We start from the raw sequence: 18,895 nt of genomic DNA on the forward strand, positions 1-18,895 counted from the left end.
TTATTTTCAAAACCACCTCTGTTTGTCATTTGTTGGAGTGGCTGGCCATAAAAAGAGTTCTGCACTCCCCAGTGTAGATACTTCGGAGAAAATGTTGTGGATTTAGAGGATGGATTGACGTTAAATAGGGAACAATAATATCCTAAAATGAGTGAATAGAGCTGATAACCGACTTTTGAAACATGGCTTTTGAACATGAAGTCTCTTTATTCACAATCACCACCAACAGCCATATAAAAATTAGAGATTGCATTGAGCTAATTTGACACATTCAATTTACATTGATAAAACAGGAAACTGGATTTTCAAAGTGAGGACTTGATAATGATACTAACTAGCATAAGCTAAATAGTGTGGAAGTAGAATACATCTAACCATCTTCATTCAAGAGAGAGAGCACGCTGTCTGGATTTGAACTCAGTCTGGATCTCAGAGCTCAGTGCAGTTTGAAACTAGGGTCTGGCTTTGGACCTATTTTTAATTTTAATGACTGTTTTTGTGAGATGACTTGAAGCTACCAAAACAAAAAATTGCTCCCTCTTAGAGGATGAAATTCATCCTGTACAGAGTGCCCACACGAGGCCTGTACAGAGTGCCCACACGAGGCCTCTTAAGAACGTAAGTAGTGCATAGGACTTTTCTGCATTGCGTAAGCGTTGTGCTGCTGGCCCTCTGCGCAAGGATGAAATTCACCCAGAGAACACAGCAAGAGACATTTGGATGAATAATCTAGTTTCGGTTTTAAATAGATTCCATTAAGATTAATCAAAGGGTTTGAAAACCTACTTGGAGCATTATGGCTATGGAGAAGCTGAGCAAAAGTATCAATATTGTCTTTTTGGACTAAAGCTCAAGACAGAGATTTCTCACCTTTTGTCAACATGTTATCTTTTCTCAATCCTCACCACTTGCATATCCTTTCACAGCTGTCCAGTTAATATCCAGATACAAAATTAGGTACAAACCACTTCAATTAACTTTCGGGCAATTCTGATATTTTTCCTAACGCATAATCTTTTCAGCACATGCCTTTTTTTAATAAATGGCTGTAATGAGTGAAATCGTTTCTTTACATGATAATGCAGCACTGGACCACTTAACTATCTCTGTGCAGGCAGTTTTGTGACACAGTGCCTCATCCATTAATGGTTAATTAGATCACTTGACTTATGGATTGTATGGATTGAATTAGCAGGTCAGTGTATCATCCCATTACAATTTCATCGAGGAGAAAACTTGACCTGAAAACCACAGAAAAAAAGACAGCAATTTTTTCCCTGAAGCAAGTAAGTAATTTAAGTCCCAGATTTTGAAATAATCTGCTTCAGGGGAAGAAATTCTTTTTGGACTTTGTTTTCTGTGCAGGTCACATGTAACTTATGAAGTGTGTACTTTAATTGAGGCACAGTTTTTGCAGAATGGCCTATACAGTCATTCTGCTTTAAATCCGAACAGGGTGCTGATCGCAAATTCTTTCTTCTTTCTCCATATTGGTAAGTTCATATTTCTCATACATATCCGTGTCTTCTTCCAGCTGTGTATCTGAATGGTGAATTTCAATAAAAATAATATAGGTAACAGCTCCAATTACTCCTCCCATCATAGGTGCAACCGTAGGAACCCACCACCAGTTATTTCCAGCCCTGTAAGAAAGAAAAACAGAATTATGGTTCACTGTGTTGCTAATATTGTATCTATTGTTTGGCAGCTGAGTTATAAACACTGTATGGTGGTATTGACTTTACTGCAATATTTTGTATAGCTAGAATGCCTATCACAGTGAGGTTTTTGTATCATATCTTGTGGTAAATGTTTACTTTGACCTAATGTTTCTGTAGATTGGTGACAACCATTATCTTCCTGCGCACACTCTGGTTGAAATATACTAACAACCGCCTGGGCCATAGGTCGATTACTGTATATGTTCTTTAGAAAATAGGCTTCCTAACTACCAGACCCTTAGCAGATGGGGAATTTGGGAAAGCTGAAATTTGTTGGCTTGTAGTGAAATTAAATGACACACATTTTGTGCACTACATTGTCAGATTATGAACACACATTAATGGGCAGCTGGAAACATCAAGTGTGATGATTGCACAGGTATGTCTCAATTTTTCTGCTTACATGAGGAATGATTTGCAGGATCAGGCCCTATATTCACATAGTATATAATATTTTGCTTGAGAAGCGTAGTATGTTATGGGTGTCTTGAAAAGTATAGTTTAAAATACTAAAGTGTAAAGTATATTATGCTTGACTAGAGTGGTCAAGATTCAAGTTTCGTAAGGAAGTTTATTATCTCTGTTTTAAGGTGTGAGGTTTTCTTTCAGTAATAGTTAAAAAAGACGCTGGCCTAAAACTGAGCCGTATTATAATTGCAGTACCCTGATGGAAACCCTTGTAGAATCTAAGGGTGAAATTTTGGTTCCATTAAAGTCAATGGAAATTTTGCCATTGATTTCAATGGGGCTGGGTCTATGGGTAATACAGGAAGCTACTATATGTGTGTATCCTAGACATATTCACTTAACAGCAGCAGTTAATTCTGAGCACTGGTCCCGGAGCTCTGATGATATACTCAACTCTGCTGGTATAATGAGCTGTTTTGGCTCAATAACATGATATATCAATTGAAGATGTGATTCTCAAGGAGAAAAGAGTCACTTACATTTAATGCATACTGGAAATGAAGAGGGAACGTATTTTCCCCAAATACAAAAAGATAAATTAATTTGAGAAAGGATTTTATTGGAAGACGATTCTAGGAGATTACTACAAACAATGGCAAATCTAATTTTAAAATTATATAAATAATTGCTCAGTGCATGACAGCATAATTTTATGTGGAAGTGAATTTATGTTTAGCCACAGTACAAGTACAGTGGTATTTGTTGCAGTCTTCACAATGTCCATTTCATGAAATTATTCTTCCTTTACTCAGTCTTTATGCCATAGTCTGGAGTTCCTCCTTTGGAGTTGTTAAGATCTTGCTAGAGGGTACAAAATAGTCCTTGACATTGTCCCACTGAGTTTTGGCTCCATTCATTGCTCAGACTTGAATGGCCGTCTGGGCTCTGGATTGCTGTGACAAGGTGTACTCAGTAGTCTTTGTGCCGTTGATCTACACATGCAAAACTCCAACTGTGTCTTGCATGTGTGTGCATGTCGCTGTTCCAAACAAAGCCAGTGAAGATGGGACCCTGGTGCTCTCTATTTTATCTTCTCTAAATTATGGCCCTTACTTGCACTGGACAACTGAAGTTCTGGCATTTTCCCTCCTGCTAGGAGGGTGCAAGAGCAGTTGCCCTGGAGCTGATGCCAAAACTAAACGGAGATCAGGACATGCTTGACTTGTGAGTTGCCATTACCTTCTGTCATCCTCCACTGAAACAGAGACAAGTACTCTGTGACATCCCTTAGCTCCATTGATGCACATTTAGTTCTCCTATTGCCCAGCATACAGCTGTGCTGCCAGGTCAGAAGGAAATCATCCAATTATGTCTTTGTGATGATAAAGTATTTTCTCTACCATTACTACTAAAGGGACACATTCTGTCCACTTTATTCATGCAACTGAAGACTAAGGGAGCTTGCAGGTAGTTACCTCTGCTGCAGCTCAGGGCAAAAGAGAACACAGTGGATGCAGAGCTGACAAAGCTGATGCCTATGCTTTCTTTTCTGCAGCCTCTGGCTCAGGGAGCATGGTATAGGTGAGGAGCAGGAGTGGCTGAAATACACTGCACTCTGGTCATCTCCAGCTGGTTCGTGGTCCTTTGGGGAGCTGTAATTAGCTCAGTAATAGCTCCACACTTTGCTACACCCAAAACTGGGCAAAGCAGAAAATCTGCTGGAAGCGGAGGCCAGTACATCCTTTGGCCCGCGCCGCTTCCAGCAGCTCTCATTGGCCTAGAGCAATGAACCGCGGCCACTAGGAGCTGCGATCGGCCGAACCTGTGGACGGAGCAGGTACACAAATTGGCCCGGCCCGCCAGGGGCTTTCCCCGCATAAGTGGCGGAACAAGTTTGGGAATCACTGCCTTATGTAGTTCCTCTGGACTTCTCCAGAACAGAACTGGTTTTAGTTAATGCTGTTTGGTAATTGCATCATTCAAACCAGACATGTCAACAGAGATGTGTGTAGGCAGTAGATATCTGAGTGCTACCTATAACCTTTAAATAGGAGAAGTTGATAGATGATAAATCCCTAAAGCTTCAGTATGGAAATATCAGGACTGATCTCTTGCAGCTAGCCACCAGAGGGCACTATTACTACACAATATAACTAAAAAAAAAACCCAACACAAAGGAATTCTGATCTGAAGAGGGCACTGGGTGGCTTGAAAGCTTGTCTCTCTCTCCAACAGAAGTTGATCCAATAAAAGACATTGCCTCACCCACCTTGTCTCTCTAAAGGAATTCAGAGGCAGTTTCAGGGGAGTCTAAATACACTGCAGATGTAATATTGAAAGGAACAGTACTGGCCGCACAGCTCATACAGAACTTTCAGTCTGCTAGTCAGTGAAATGCTAATATCTCTAAAGGAAACACTGCGTGCTTACCTAGCCTTTCGGAATCATCGTGGGCCCTGGTTAAAAAGGAAGGTATGATAAACACAGGGGGGGGAAAATTCCACTGCTGCTAGATAGTTTCAGATATTGTAGCAAAATACTCATCTGTAGCAATGTCGCTCATCACCTCTTCACATTTTGTTAACCTGCCAGCTAATCAACTGCAAGGTTGAGCATTTGTATCTGAATCTCTGCCCCCCCTCCCCCACTGTAACCAGAACTGTTAGTGGAAACCATGTTTAAGCATGGCTGTTAAGCATTATTGCCCTGTTCAGAGGGATAAACTTGAAAACTTTGGCTTTCTGTTGAGACAGTAGACTTCAATAGGACCTACTTGTCTGAGTAAGTTATCCAAACTGTACTACAGACAACCCTCTCTGTCCCCCTCTGAAATATACAGAATGGTTTGACAACACATTTCTAACATGGGTTAGGCAAAACCAAATCTGTCCACAATGATTATAGAAATCCTGCCACTGACCTGCTTACAATATTATTCAAACTTCAGCATATTCAAGACCTTATCTGTAGTCTGCAACCAACATACTGTACCTAAGTTTTAGCCCAGTTATGTAACACTCTATGTAACTTTCTGTACTCCAACTTGGAACTATGTTGTAAATGGGTAAGGGAACAAGCATGTTGTAACTGGTTCCCCAGTTACAGCTGTAGGGTAAATGAGGACAGAGAGGAAGATGTCCTACTTAATTTATATGTCTCTAAGACTGCTCAGATTATTTTTTCTTGTGGTTTCAAAGATCTGCTGCCAGACATTCTGTGCTCTCCCTTTTAAATGCTCAATATGATCTTTTCAGTGTGGATATATTTCCCACCTGACTATAAATCCCAAGCAACACTAGCAGAAATGATCTGAAACAGGTAACGAATGCATTTTCTTCTCAGCATAGTTTTCCTGTAGATTTTAAAATATAAATGTGTATGACACCTCATATGAGGAGAGGGGAGTTCCTAGGGAGTCTATGATTAGATTACTGTATGACAAGGCTTCCCAACCTTCTCCAGCAAAATTGCCTATTTATAATGAAAGTTTTTTTCCCGGATATGAAATCTTACATTGCATGTGCTCCATTTTTTAGAAGGCAGTATTGTCCAGTGGATAGAGCACTGGCCTGGAACTCAGGAGACCTGGAATCTATTCCCAGCTCTGCCACTGGCCTGTTGCGTGACCCTGGGCAAGTCATTTCACAGGCACTCTGTGCCTCAGTTTCCCTGTCTGGAAAATGGGGTAATGATACTGGCCTCTTTTTATAAATATTTTGAGATCTATGGATAGAAAAACTTGCTACATAAGAGCTGTGTAGTAGTATTAAATGTCTTTGTATGGACTATTAGGTGCTCTGGATATTTATCCTGTAGATATCTAAGGGCTTTAAGCAGTTGTGGTGAGTACTTGGGATTCCTACCTGTAAATAATTAGCAATACAAAACTAACCAACCAGAGGAGCCTGCTCCTGAAGAAACATTTGAAAACAGTGCTGTTTGTGTATGTACAAAAGAGGCACCTGGATACAACTGGTTACAGGTGAGCTTTGCTTTTGGTATGTGCACATGGCTAACTGTGTGCCTAGCCAGCTCAGTGTGTACAAACCAGGGATTTGAGAGTGCATGCTGAAACATGAAACTAAGGAGGCATCACACAACCTAAAAATCAGGCCTTTAGATTTTTCATATTTCTGCAATTACATGCATTCAACTTTCAAATAACAGTCCAAATCAGCCTGATCTATTTATGTTGTTTTCAGCATTATTGCTGCCAGGTTGGTCCCAGGATATTAGAGAGCCAAGGTAGGAGAGATAATAGCTGTTATTGGACCAACTTCTGTGAAAGAGACAAGCTTCCGAGCTCACACAGAGTTCTTCTTACCTTTCCCAGACCTGAAGAAGAGCGCTGTGTAAGCTCGGAGACTTGTCTCTTTCACCCCCAGAAGTTGGTCCAATGAAAAACATTACCTCACCCACCTTGTCTGATCTAGCTATGGCTTTTAGTGCACCTATCACTGTACTAATTGCTGACTCTCTACAGCAGTTTTTGTTCTTTATGAAAACTGTCGTGAGAGAAGAAAGCATTTCCTTTATGCTATTTGCAGTGTTATCTGAGACCCCATACTATTTTAGGAGAGTCTGTCTGAAACTGTACCTGGTCTTTGAGGAAATGCAAGTTTTATTTTCTAGATGTGCCGAAAATCTCATTAAGGCAAGGTACTTTATCACATGTCAAACTTCAAGTACATGAATAGACTTCACTGGGATTATTTCATATGCAGGTGAGTATGGTATGTGCTGAAGTACCAGGCTTGATCAGGGTCTTAATCATTCAGCAGAACACTTAACAGGGATATATTCACATCCCACTGATGCAAGAATTACTTACGTGAATACTTCAAAACCCCATCCTGCTATAGCTGTGAAAATCCTTGGACTTAGGTCCCTCGCTGGGTTCATGGCACAGCCACTGTTCATTCCCAAAGAACAAGTGAGCAGAAGGATAAGAAGTCCAACTGCAATTGGTTCCAAGCCCTTTGGTACGCCCATATTTTTGGTGTCAAAAATAGCAAAGACAATCAGAACAAGAAGAGCTGTTGACATCACCTGTCCAATGAAAAGAAAATATATTGAATAAATATATATATAAGCTCTAAATAAAGAGGGGGCCTTCTGGATCAGAATCTGAACTTCCCCCAAATTTGGTGAAGTTTGGATTTGATGATCAGATTCATTCCACTACGGAGAGAGGACAGAGCAGCCCAGTTGTGATCCCACTGTCCCTATAGTTCAAGGTGATAGGAATACGGTCTGGTTTGTCCCTTATTAGCAGTAAGCATCCAAAATAAAAAAAATCCAACTCCACCCAAATGTTCATCATTTGCAAACACATAATAGAAAGGTGCCCGAGCAATAATAGATAAAAAAATACTGAAAAATGCAAGCAGAGAAATGCAATGTAAACTGAAGCTGCTGGTACCTGGTAGATCACATTCCTTTATGCAATGATTTTGCCCGCACAAAACTAATTGCTTCATATTTCTGCTTTGCTCAGAGTCCCTGTTGCACATTTTGACAGTCAGTCAAAGTGACTATTTAAACGCAACATCCATGCATATTAAAAATGTTGCTACAGAACCATTTGCTGATGATGGGCTTAATCCTGCAGACTCTGTACAGGCAAAACTTGCATTAGTCAGCCCAGTGTGCTTACCTGGAAATGTATCCAGGGTTGCTTTACTTGCTGTCTAGGATGCTTCTGAAGAAGAAAAATCACCTTTCCCACCCACTGAGTACTTCATACAGTCACAAGTAGCTCTGCTTGATTCTAGTTAACTTTATGTAAAGTGTGTGTGTGTACATAGACACAAAGGATGAGACTGTCTAAACAGAAGGCAAAGGGCAAATCTTAGAAATGTAGAGAAGGAAGTGGCAAGATTTGTTTACAAGCCTGAACAAGTGGAGCAGGAGAGAGAGAGAGAGAGAAAGAGAGATGTCCCCCAGTGTCTGAGGACGCATCTACAATCAGGTTTTTGTAGTAATTTAGCTATTTTGGTTAAGAGTGTGATATTTTTTACTGATATCATTAAATTAGTACAACTCCTAATTTGGTAAATTTTATATACCAGTATAAAGGTGACTTATGCAGATACAGCTTACTCCCCTAAATTTACAGTTTAAAAAAAGAGAGTGAGAGAACCTTTATTCTGGTATTACATCCAAAACCTACATTTAAAGAACAATATGTTTACTAAGTTAAGCACTCAAAAGTTTTCAAAAGTTAGGAAATGCCAGAATTTTCATTGCCTGTACAACCTTAATTTGGGCCCTTTGTGCATATGATTTATGACATAATTTTTAATAGAGCTGCATGGAAAAACTTTGACAAAACAGTTTTCTGTGAGAAAAGACAGTTCCGACAAAATCAAAATACTTTGGAAAATTGGGCAATGTCCCCAAATTTTATTTTGGAGAAAAACCTGTGTGGGTGGAGGGGTGGGAGAGTTCTGACAGTGTCAAAACATCCAATGTTGACATTTTTGGAAAGATTTATTTATTTATTTATTTATTTATTTATTTGCTTTGAAATGACTTTTCATTTTGAAATTTTTTGGCATGTCATGTATTTAATATAAAATAAAAATTTACTTTGTTGCAAAATATTGATCAATACACTACAATTTTTTAAAAAAATTCTTTTGCACAGAATTTTGGAATGTTCAGGGTTTGTTCAGATTTGAAATGAAGCCATGTTTTGAAAATTTCAAAATCCTTCACCAAATGGAATTTCCATTCTTTTGATAGCTCTGGTGGATCCTCTCAATTTTTCTTTAATCATCAAAAATTTGTGCGGAGTGGGGTGAAGAGGCATCTATGAGGGAGTTAAAGGTAAGAAATAAATGACTGTGGTTCTAGGGGTAAACTGCTATTTAGCAAGGGATAACATACATGTACCAAATGGGCCAGAACCCCAGCAGGTATAAATTGGTGTACTCCCCTGGAGACAGGGGAGCAGTGCTGATTTGCATCAGCTGAGGATCTGGCTCAATACACTGACAAACATAAAATAGTAGAAGAATTCCAAAGACTGTGTGGATAAGAATAGCTGTTACCTGGGTTTTAACATGGCTCTCACAGCTGGAAAGAGCAATTTTAAAGAGTTTTGCTAGCAATCTAGGGTGACCAGACAGCAAATGTGAAAAATCGGGACGGGGTGGCGGGTAATAGGAACCTATATAAGAAAAAGACCCCAAAATCGGGCCTGTCTCTATAAAATGGGGGCATCTGGTCACCCTATTGCAATCTGAATGAAATTTTCTCTCTGCAAACGGTCATATCTTGTCATTACTATAATGCATAACAAGGAGTGACCAAAATGATAAACTTGGCCACAGTTGTTAGAATTTTAATCGTTGGGTTTTTTTATTGGCCAATTTTATGTTTTTCAACATTTTGTTTCTACAATCAAGACAACAAATGTAACAAGACTAGGTTTTTTTGTTTTTCTCTGTGTACTTACTTGATCTGCAAATCCACTTATCAGGGACAGATGTGGAGCTGGATAGGTTGCAAAAATATGTGCGGTTGCATTAGATCCTGTAACTATAAGCTCTCCACCACTGTAGTTCATGAATGCATCTACAGAAAACATATCCATTGCCTGGTTATGCTTACTTATCAACATTACATACAGTGGGAATTGCACATCACATTCTCATTTGGAAACTATTGAATCCTGTTTTATTTATGGCTGAGGAATGATAAAACCACCTCCACAGTGTCTCATTTCTGCTCCTGTGCATTCAGGCACTGCAGTGCACCTCTTGTCTCTTACGTTCCATCTTTCAAATCCAGGCTCATGTGTTCTTTCTTTCTGATTGCTGCCCCAAACCAGTGCTTGGGAAAGTTTCCTGGTCTTGAAAACATTTATATTGTTCTGCAAAATGTTTCTAGACCTGACATGACATCTTCAGATATCCGATTTCAGCAGCATTCTGATTTTACTGTTGTAAAACCATTCAGGTTACCAGCAGCCAGGGAATAATGCCACATTACTTTTTTCATTATATTATGTTATACAGTTCCTTGCTGGGGTGAAGGAACGCTCCTGAGAGATCTCTGGCCCCAAAAGAGCTTGCATTCCCTGCTCTGTGTGAGGGCTTTACTTCAATCAACTGCCAGAAATTTCTTCTGATACCTGAACATCTGCCAGCGTGGAAAAGGGAGTCACTTCTCTCAGATGTGGCCATTCCCCAGCCAAAGAGCTCAGCTCCCTGGAAGGCCCTGCTTGGTGGCATGGGAGTTGGTGCCTTATTACTCTTAATTTCTCTATCTAATTTAGTGTTTACCAATGTCTTCAGAGTTGCATTCCTTTCCCAAATTATAGTCCCTTCTAAAAGAAGGGCTAAAGCCTAAAAGAAATGGCTCTCTCATTTTCCTAGTCATCCAACGTACTTTTTCTTTTAAATAGCAGACAGAACACGGTTAGTTCTCTCTTATCTTTTTATCTGTACGTAAAGTATTACCACTTCTAGCATTGGTCTTCATGATGGCCAAGATTTTTTTAAAGTGACTTGTGATCGATTCTTGGGTGCTAAACCTGAGACACCTTTTAGGGACCTGATTATCACCATGTGCTAAGCACCCACCCTGTGAAAGTCAGGTCCCTTTAAGGTGTCTCAAGTCAGACATCCAAAACACCCCTCAGTTTTGAAAATCTTGGCTGAGAAGGGAATATCTTATTGTTACACTACAGCTGTAGTATGGTGTTGTGGGGAAAGAAATGAGGAATCCATTATATGTATCAAAATAAGGTATTTTAATGTAAAGCTTTCTGTAATTTGACTTATAAAATTTGAGGTAACAAAATTCTGGTCCTAAAGATCCAGCTTTCCAGATTTTCTGCCTGGATCCTAACCTGGAATGAGCTCTTACTAGAACTGGGTCAAACTTGGGCTGGGCTCCAAGGCCATGGAAACCTGCCTAAATAGTTCCCTTGCTCCACCTTCCTTTTGCTTCAGCCAGTCTGCCACCCTCCACTGCCCATGTGGTGGGGCGGGAGATTCATAACTTTCTGTCTGTGAGTTTGTAGCGTGTTAACTATCTAAAAACAAGTTGCCACCTTGGCACCCTGCCTGACCAGGAAGAAGTGATTGCAGAGCCATTGGCCATTACCTTTTGAAAACTCATGGCGATCGGGAGAGGTCCCGGACAACTGGAAAAAGGCTAATGTAGTGCCCATCTTTAAAAAAGGGAAGGAGGAGGATCCAGGGAACTACAGGCCAGTCAGCATCACCTCAGTCCCTGGAAAAATCATGGAGCAGGTCCTCAAGGAATCAATTTCTGAAGCACTTAGAGGAGAGGAAAGTGATCAGAAACAGTCAGCATGGATTCACCAAGGGCAAGTCATGCCTGACTAATCTAATTGCCTTCTATGATGAGATAACTGGCTCTGTGGATGAGCGGAAAGCAGTGGACATGTTATTCCTTGACTTTAGCAAAGCTTTTGACACAGTCTCCCACAGTATTCTTGCCAGCAAGTTAAAGAAGTATGGGCTGGATGAATGGATGATAAGGTGGTTAGAAAGTTGGCTAGATTGTCTGGCTCAACGGGTAGTGATCAATGGCTCCATGTCTAGTTGGCAGCCGGTATCAAGCGGAGTGCTCCAAGGGTCAGTCCTGGGGCCGGTTTTGTTCAATATCTTCATTAATGATCTGGAGGATGGCGTAGATTGCACCCTCAGCAAGCTTGTAAATGACACTAAACTGGGAGGAGTGGTAGATAAGCTGGAGGGTACAGAGGGCCTTAGACAAATTAGAGGATTGGGCCAAAAGAAATCAATAAGGACAAGTGCAGAGTCCTGAACGTAGGACGGAAGAATCCCATGCACCACTACAGACTAGGGACCAAATGGCCAGGCAGCAGTTCTGCAGAAAAGGACCTAGGGGTTACAGTGGACGAGAAGCTGGGTATGAGTCAACAGTGTGCCCTTGTTGCCAAGAAGGCCAATGGTATTTTGGGATGTATAAGTAGGGGCATTGCCAGCAGATTGAGGGACATGATCGTTCCCCTCTGTTCGACATTGGTGAGGCCTCATCTGGAGTACTGTGTCCAGTTTTGGGCCCCACACTACAAGAAGGATGTGGAAAAATTGGAAAACGTCCAGCAGAGGGCAACAAAAATGATTAGGGGACTGGAACACATGACTTATGAGGAGAGGCTGAGGGAACTAGGATTGTTCAGTCTGCGGAAGAGAAGAATGAGGGGGGATTTGATAGCTGCTTTCAACTACCTGAAAGGGGGTTCCAAAGAGGATGGATTTGGACTGTTCTCAGTGGTAGCAGATGACAGAACGAGGAGTAATGGTCTCAAGTTGCAGTGAGGGAGGTTTAGGTTGGATATTAGGAAAAACTTTTTCACTGGGAGGGTGGTGAAGCACTAGAATGCATTACCTAGGGAGGTGGTGGAATCTTCTTCCTTAGAAGTTTTTAAGGTCAGGCTTGACAAAGCCCTGGTTGGGATGATTTAGTTGTGGATTGGTCCTGCTTTGAACAGGGGATTGGACTAGATGACCTCCTGAGGTCCCTTCCAACCCTGATATTCTGTGATTCTAAGGAAGGGATCACCAGCACCAAGCACCCATGAAAAACAAACAATGAGAAGAAACTGAGCATTGCTTTCTGTGCCACACTCCTGCCTTCAAGTGATGCTATGTGAGCGTAGAAATAGTCTCACCTATATCATAATGGAGGTCACTGGTAAGTATTGCTGGCTTTGGCTAGAGCCGGGGAGACCCAAAATGGTTTTAGAAACTTCTCAGAGGTAAGAGTGCCCAGGTTTCTACTTTTTGAAATAAAAGGCCAAGCTAAAGAAAAAAAACAACTCTGCCATCTACACCCCATGGTTGTTTTTTCTGTTTTAGGTTTGTGTGGAGTTGAGATTAGTTTAACTGTGAATGGCTTTTGGGTTAGCTCTTGACTAGTTTTCCCCCCTCGGGCTCCCTCCTTCTCATTGGTGGATGGTTCCATCACAACTATCTACTAATAAAAAGGGAAAAGAAAACTTTTTAACTGTGCCCTACTTTTGTTTAATTCTGTATATCTTTAAAAATTCCATATGTACATCAGTCAAATTATCACAGAATTCTGTTGTGTGAAGTATCATCTCTCTCTGGGACATCATTGGTGGTGAAAGAAAATAGCACAGGCAAGTGATGTGGGGTAAAATGATAAAAAGCACATAAGTGCCTAAATCACTTTTTTAAAATGAGACTTGGGCTCCTAAGTCACTTTGGTGCTTTGGAAGAGTTTACCTGGCTTCAGGAATTACAAGCAATAGTATAATGGGAGGCGCATATATGGATGTAGGGATTGAATGAGGACTAAAGGAGAGAGATAGTACAGGGCCTAGGGAAATGGGAGAAAAGAGAATTCCTGTAATCCTAGATTCTAGGAGACAGTAGCAGAAAACAAAGAAAAAGAGCATTAATGAAATAAAAACACCCACAGAGATCAACAGAATTAAGGATGGGACCACAGAAGCATGGCGTGAGTCCTTTTAAACAAAAATCAGAGGTTAAAGAAATGACCTAATCCTGGAGGATTTATCTAGCCAGGGAAGCCTATAAATATCCAATCTGACATTTTATTTTTCTATCATACCACAATATGGCCCAGACAGAGTGGGGAGTCAGAAATTCCTGCATTCTAGTCTTGCCTCTAATATGTGACCACTTAACCCCTCTGCCTCAGTTTCCATCTATAAAATAGGGTTAATACCTAGCTCAAAGAGGTGGTATGAGATTTAGTCAGGCGGGACTTCATCTCCTACTCTGAAGTCTCACTGAACACCATTGGTGTTACTCACATAAGGGCTGTTGGATCTGTCCTTTAATATTTCTAAAGTCCTTGGAGGAGGAGGAGCCCTATATACATGCTAAGAATTAAATAAGTAAAAGTCTTTGTGAGAAAAAATATGTTCTTAGAGTATCTAATTTCCCAAGAATGAGTCATTTTTCCTACATTTCAGAACTTTTTCTGTTTTCTGAAATGTAAGTGTTGTCGAACACTTGGGAGGTCAGAGCCTTCCCCCTTAGTTCTTCCTTTCTCTTTTGTGACATAGGCCCCAGTCCCACAATGAACGGTGTGTGGCAGACCTCTGTGCCTGCTTGGAACTCATCAAAGCATTAGGGTCTCAGAGATTTCCTTACTTCTAGCAAGTCCTATAGGTGTGTCTACTATATACTCACCATAATAAATCCCAAAGACAGCGGCTGCTCCAACAAATGCTCCCAGGAATTGTGCTAATATATAAAAAGGTAATTTGGTCCATTTCAACCTTCCCGTTGCACACATGGCTAATGAAACAGCTGGGTTTATGTGACCACCTGAAAAATAAATCACAAAATAATACCGATAATATAGACAACACAGAGAAATAGGAGGAGGTGGAGTGTTTGTAAAAATGTGAGCACTTTTGAACACTAGACTATGTGCCTAGGTTTGCTCGGCAATGGGGTTATTTTGCTACAGCTCACTCTTCTCAGTATTTGTGGGGAGGGCGTCTCATTAGAATGTTATTGACTGTTCATTCTGTTTCCCAAGCATTTATTAAGATTAAGAAGTAATGTTGACTTGGTCATGCTGCTAATCTTGATCTGGATTCTGGGCTACATCTGAGCTGCACTCAGGAGAAGGTGGCATTAAGTCATCTTTATGCTGCCCTCTTTGATCCTGGGGCTGGATGGGAACTGAGCCTTCCCTGGCATTAAGTAAAATCACCTCAGACTGCTCAGGTGTGCTGGCTAGAGGCTATCTGGAATCTAGGGATCACCAGTGAATAGACACACTCTTGCCCCTCACCACACTCCTATGCTGAGTTCAGGAGGGCGTGTGGTCAGGGGGCTGCTGGGGTGACCCTGTGGACGCAGAGGGATCTATTTTTAAATATTTCGGAAATGCTCAGATGCATTTGTGACAGGGACCATGTAAGTACCCAGATATTTAGGAAGGACGAGATTTCTCCAGTAGCTGAGTTTACTGTAACAACTTCATTATCAACATCTGAATCATGTTGTTTGTTATGTCATGTATTATCCACTTCCCGCAACACCTTTTCATCCGCATTGGGGAAAAGTGTTGAATGCCTTTGTAAACCTCATTATTGCTGGATGTGCAGTAGATTCTTAAGAAATGCATATTTCTAGTTACTGTAATAAGTAGACTTCAAGATATCTAAAATATAAATATGATGAATTTGGATTTTGCTACAATGTAGAACATGCCATGTGGTAACTTCCAGGTAAAGCCACATTCAGGGATATATTGAGGTAAGAAACATGATGGCCTTTGTCTTTGATAATATGTATATAAGAAAGTGACCTTTGTCAAAGGATAGCAATGGAGAAAGGGTGTCTCTCTCCTATTTCCATGTTTACTTGCACTGTGTTATCTTCTTGTGAAACATAAGCACCTATGACATGTGAACAGATAAACACAGATAACAAGTAGGATAAAGACGTCCCTTGTATCCTTTCCAAAACTGTCACCTAGTGGCATCAATCTGGAATGAATTCTTCTAATTCTTCATCATAGAGCTAATAGATGGATTGGAACTTAACAATCCTTCATGTGGAATTTCATATGTTCTTGTCTTTTCTTTCTTTTTCCTTACTCTATCTGAAAGGAAGAATTTTATTTTCTTTCAACAATCCCCAACCTGTTCTTAGCGAGTACATGCAGGGGAGATGCTTATAACCTGGAAAAGGAGCTCATTAGAAATGGCTGATAAAATTAGATCTGCAATGGGCTAGTCTACTGGGTGGATTTACCACTGACTTGGGAGACTCAAGATTCTTGGTCTTTGAGCCACTTGCTGCTCCTTCAAATGACGAAATAACAGCATTGACAGGCTTTGGAAAGTGTAATTTCCATTCTAATTCAGCCAGAAGGATGGGGAAGCATCAACAGTGAAATGAGGAAAAAGTGTGGGGAGGGGAATTCTCAGGGCATTGACAGGGATGTGGACAGCCCCAGAATGGTGGGGAAAAGGGAAATTCCCTTAAAATGGCATCTAGAAGAAAGCTCAGATTATCCAGACCTTTAACCATATGATACAGGGAGTTAGAATTTCCTAAAGTACCAATGCGAAGGATGTCAGCAGCACTTAGCCATGGGAATGCAGGATTCCAGTGAGCCATAGGGTTTATTAATGAGGCTATGTGGAGGCAGATATTCTACTACATATACAAATCATTAGATGTTGGGTTGTCGCATCCTATTGACACATCTGGTCTTTCCTAGAGAAAGTTTGCTGCATACAGAATCCCTTCTCAAAGAAAAAGCTTTGCAACCTTGCCACAGTCGAGCCCCATATATTTTAGACAGGTTCAGATGAATATCCTTTAAAGGTACAAAAAGTGAGATGTGCTTTCCAGATTATTTTCATAGTGCTGCATTGGAAGACCTAACTGAACCCTATCCACATCACAAGGAACAGCCGTAGTTAATCCTTGCTCAGATTAGAACAGCATTCCGACATATTGTACTATCAAATTAAGCTGGTGTGGTACTATTGACTTATCTGTCTGAGTGGAGGTAATGAGATCTGGCTGTTTCACAATACACTGAACCACTTCTTGGTATGAACCTAGAAACATCCTCTCAGTCAGTTATCTCAATGTATTGTCTGCGTAAAAACACACTAGAGAGGAGAAAACAAACAGCCACAGCAATTCCTTCCAAGGCAACTAGATTTACATGCTTATTGCTAGGCTGAACTGCCCCTCTTTATCAGTGGTCACAGTTTCCTCAACCGAAACTAGAGGGCAAGGGAACCCTTTAACTTTAACCATGGCAGTCTCCTCTTCACTGGCAATTAATTTTGCTTATAGACAAAAAATCCAAGCTTCCCTTTTAGGGGCGAGAGCTAACTCAGAATAAACACTCGAGCTGAAAGCAGGTATACAAACGCTCCCAGGATCAATTTGGTCAGAGCTGAATGGGAAGGTATAAATGTGCTGCATGTTGGTACTGTACTGAGTTACCTCAAAGGTAGACAGCGAAACAAAGGGAAAGTCTCTCAGTACAAGAAGAGAATTATTATTTTATTGACAGGTTTCAGAGGAACAGCCGTGTTAGTCTGTATTCGCAAAAAGAAAAGGAGTACTTGTGGCACCTTAGAGACTAACCAATTTATTTGAGCATGAGCTTTCGTGAGCTACAGCTCACATCTGATGAAGTGAGCTGTAGCTCACGAAAGCTCATGCTCAAATAAATTGGTTAGTCTCTAAGGTGCCACAAGTACTCCTTTTCTTATTATTTTATTGATTTCTGTCATGCCTGATTCTTAAAAGTGACCAAACTGACATTATTTTACAAATCTTGGGGGTGGGAGGAGGAGGTAGACACTTTACTGACGTGAGACCTAGATCTGTAGTCTGGCTCGGCTCCCCGTGCTGCAGACATGGGGAAGGGGATGGCAAAGGTATCTGTATGTCACCTTTATACATCCCTGATCGTAGGGCTGGCTAGTGGTACAAGTTAGAGCAACTTCAGGGTCACTCTAACTTGTGCCCAGCTGGGAATCATTGTAGTAGCTGGGCATCGCTAGACTCTAGCAGCTTTTCCTGGCCATTACCCTAACATGGCTCCTGTGCTATCCAGGGAGCCCTCTCTGTTGAGGAAACCTCAGGGCAATGGCTTGGCTGTTTTCTGACCTGGTGCAAAGCACTTATTGTAAGTACCAGGTTTCTGAGGGGCCTTAGTGTTATGTGTTTAGGTTCAGAATGGAAACTGGTGGCTGAATTTATTAAATACTGAAAAAGGAAAGTGTGGGGAGGGATGGGGTTAATGGAAGATCTGATCTACGCTCTGCTATAATGGTGCAGACAGCAACCTGAAGTTGCTAAATGTGTATCTGATAAGAATACCATGAAACTAGACTATATATAAATCTGTGAAAGCTGTGGTATGCATGCTTCACACAAAAAAAAAAAAAAAAAAAAAAAAAGACTTACCAGACACGCCCCCGGATACATACACTGCCATGGTGACTGCCATTGCAAATCCAACGGCTACTGTTACAGTCCCGCCCATGGCCCCTCGGCTAAGGACGTCTTGGGCAACACACCCACATCCGAGTGCCTGTAGTTCATAAGGGAAAGATAAAACATGAGCGTGCTGGCGCCAAGTGGTAAATGAGATCTTCCTGGAGAGTTGTAACTCCTGCGTGCTGCCTTAATGGCAAGGGAAGCATGTTGGTGAAGAATTGCAAGTGTTTGAAATCAATGGCATGTGGACAACCAGTACTTCAATTGTGCTGGGCATTGGTTTTGCATCTCCCTCAATTCAGTGGCAGAAAGCATGGCTTGTTGTGGGTAGGAATTTTATCTACCAATGTCCTAGATTATAACAGAGAAGGATCTGGTATTCATGGAATAAAAGTGAATGTCTAGGTTGGAAGACAAAGTGCTATGACAATGTTACATTTCTCTTCTTGCTTCACTAAAAGGCAGCAAACCCAGCTCTTGCCTCCTAGGTCAACTTATGTTGCATATACATAGTATTTTATATGGTCTCTCCCATGAAAATGCTTTTGAACTCTGTTGGTGAAATTCAGCCCAGTGCGGAGCCTGCACAAGAGCCTTTGGGCTGAGTGTCACTGGAAAGGAACACACCTTCGAGTGCACCACCCTCACAAAATTCAGCTTGATTTATTGTGTAAAACATGTTCAAGTTTATATTTTGATTTTGACTTTTCTTTCAGACTAAATCCTTTTAATGCTGCCCTTTCTGAAGACCACCTCCCAAAACAAACAAGTCCA

The 18,895-nt window shown here is 41.0% G+C and overlaps 1 protein-coding gene across 1 annotated transcript; it reads right to left on the bottom strand.

Moving 5' to 3' along the window:
* Window positions 1-206: 206 nt before the first annotated feature.
* AQP9 (aquaporin 9) lies at window positions 207-18,215 on the bottom strand. The gene is made up of 5 exons (XM_073303760.2): window positions 18,089-18,215; window positions 14,321-14,458; window positions 9,592-9,710; window positions 6,961-7,178; window positions 207-1,643 (listed from the first exon to the last, which is right to left on the bottom strand). Exons 1-5 carry the CDS (start codon window positions 18,165-18,167, stop codon window positions 1,442-1,444), a joined length of 756 nt encoding a protein of 251 aa, XP_073159861.2. The 5' UTR covers window positions 18,168-18,215; the 3' UTR covers window positions 207-1,441.
* Between the last annotated feature and the right edge of the window lie 680 nt (window positions 18,216-18,895).

The sequence above is a fragment of the Lepidochelys kempii genome, chromosome 10 (genome assembly GCF_965140285.1).
Source record: "Lepidochelys kempii isolate rLepKem1 chromosome 10, rLepKem1.hap1, whole genome shotgun sequence".
Classification (NCBI taxonomy): domain Eukaryota; kingdom Metazoa; phylum Chordata; order Testudines; family Cheloniidae; genus Lepidochelys; species Lepidochelys kempii.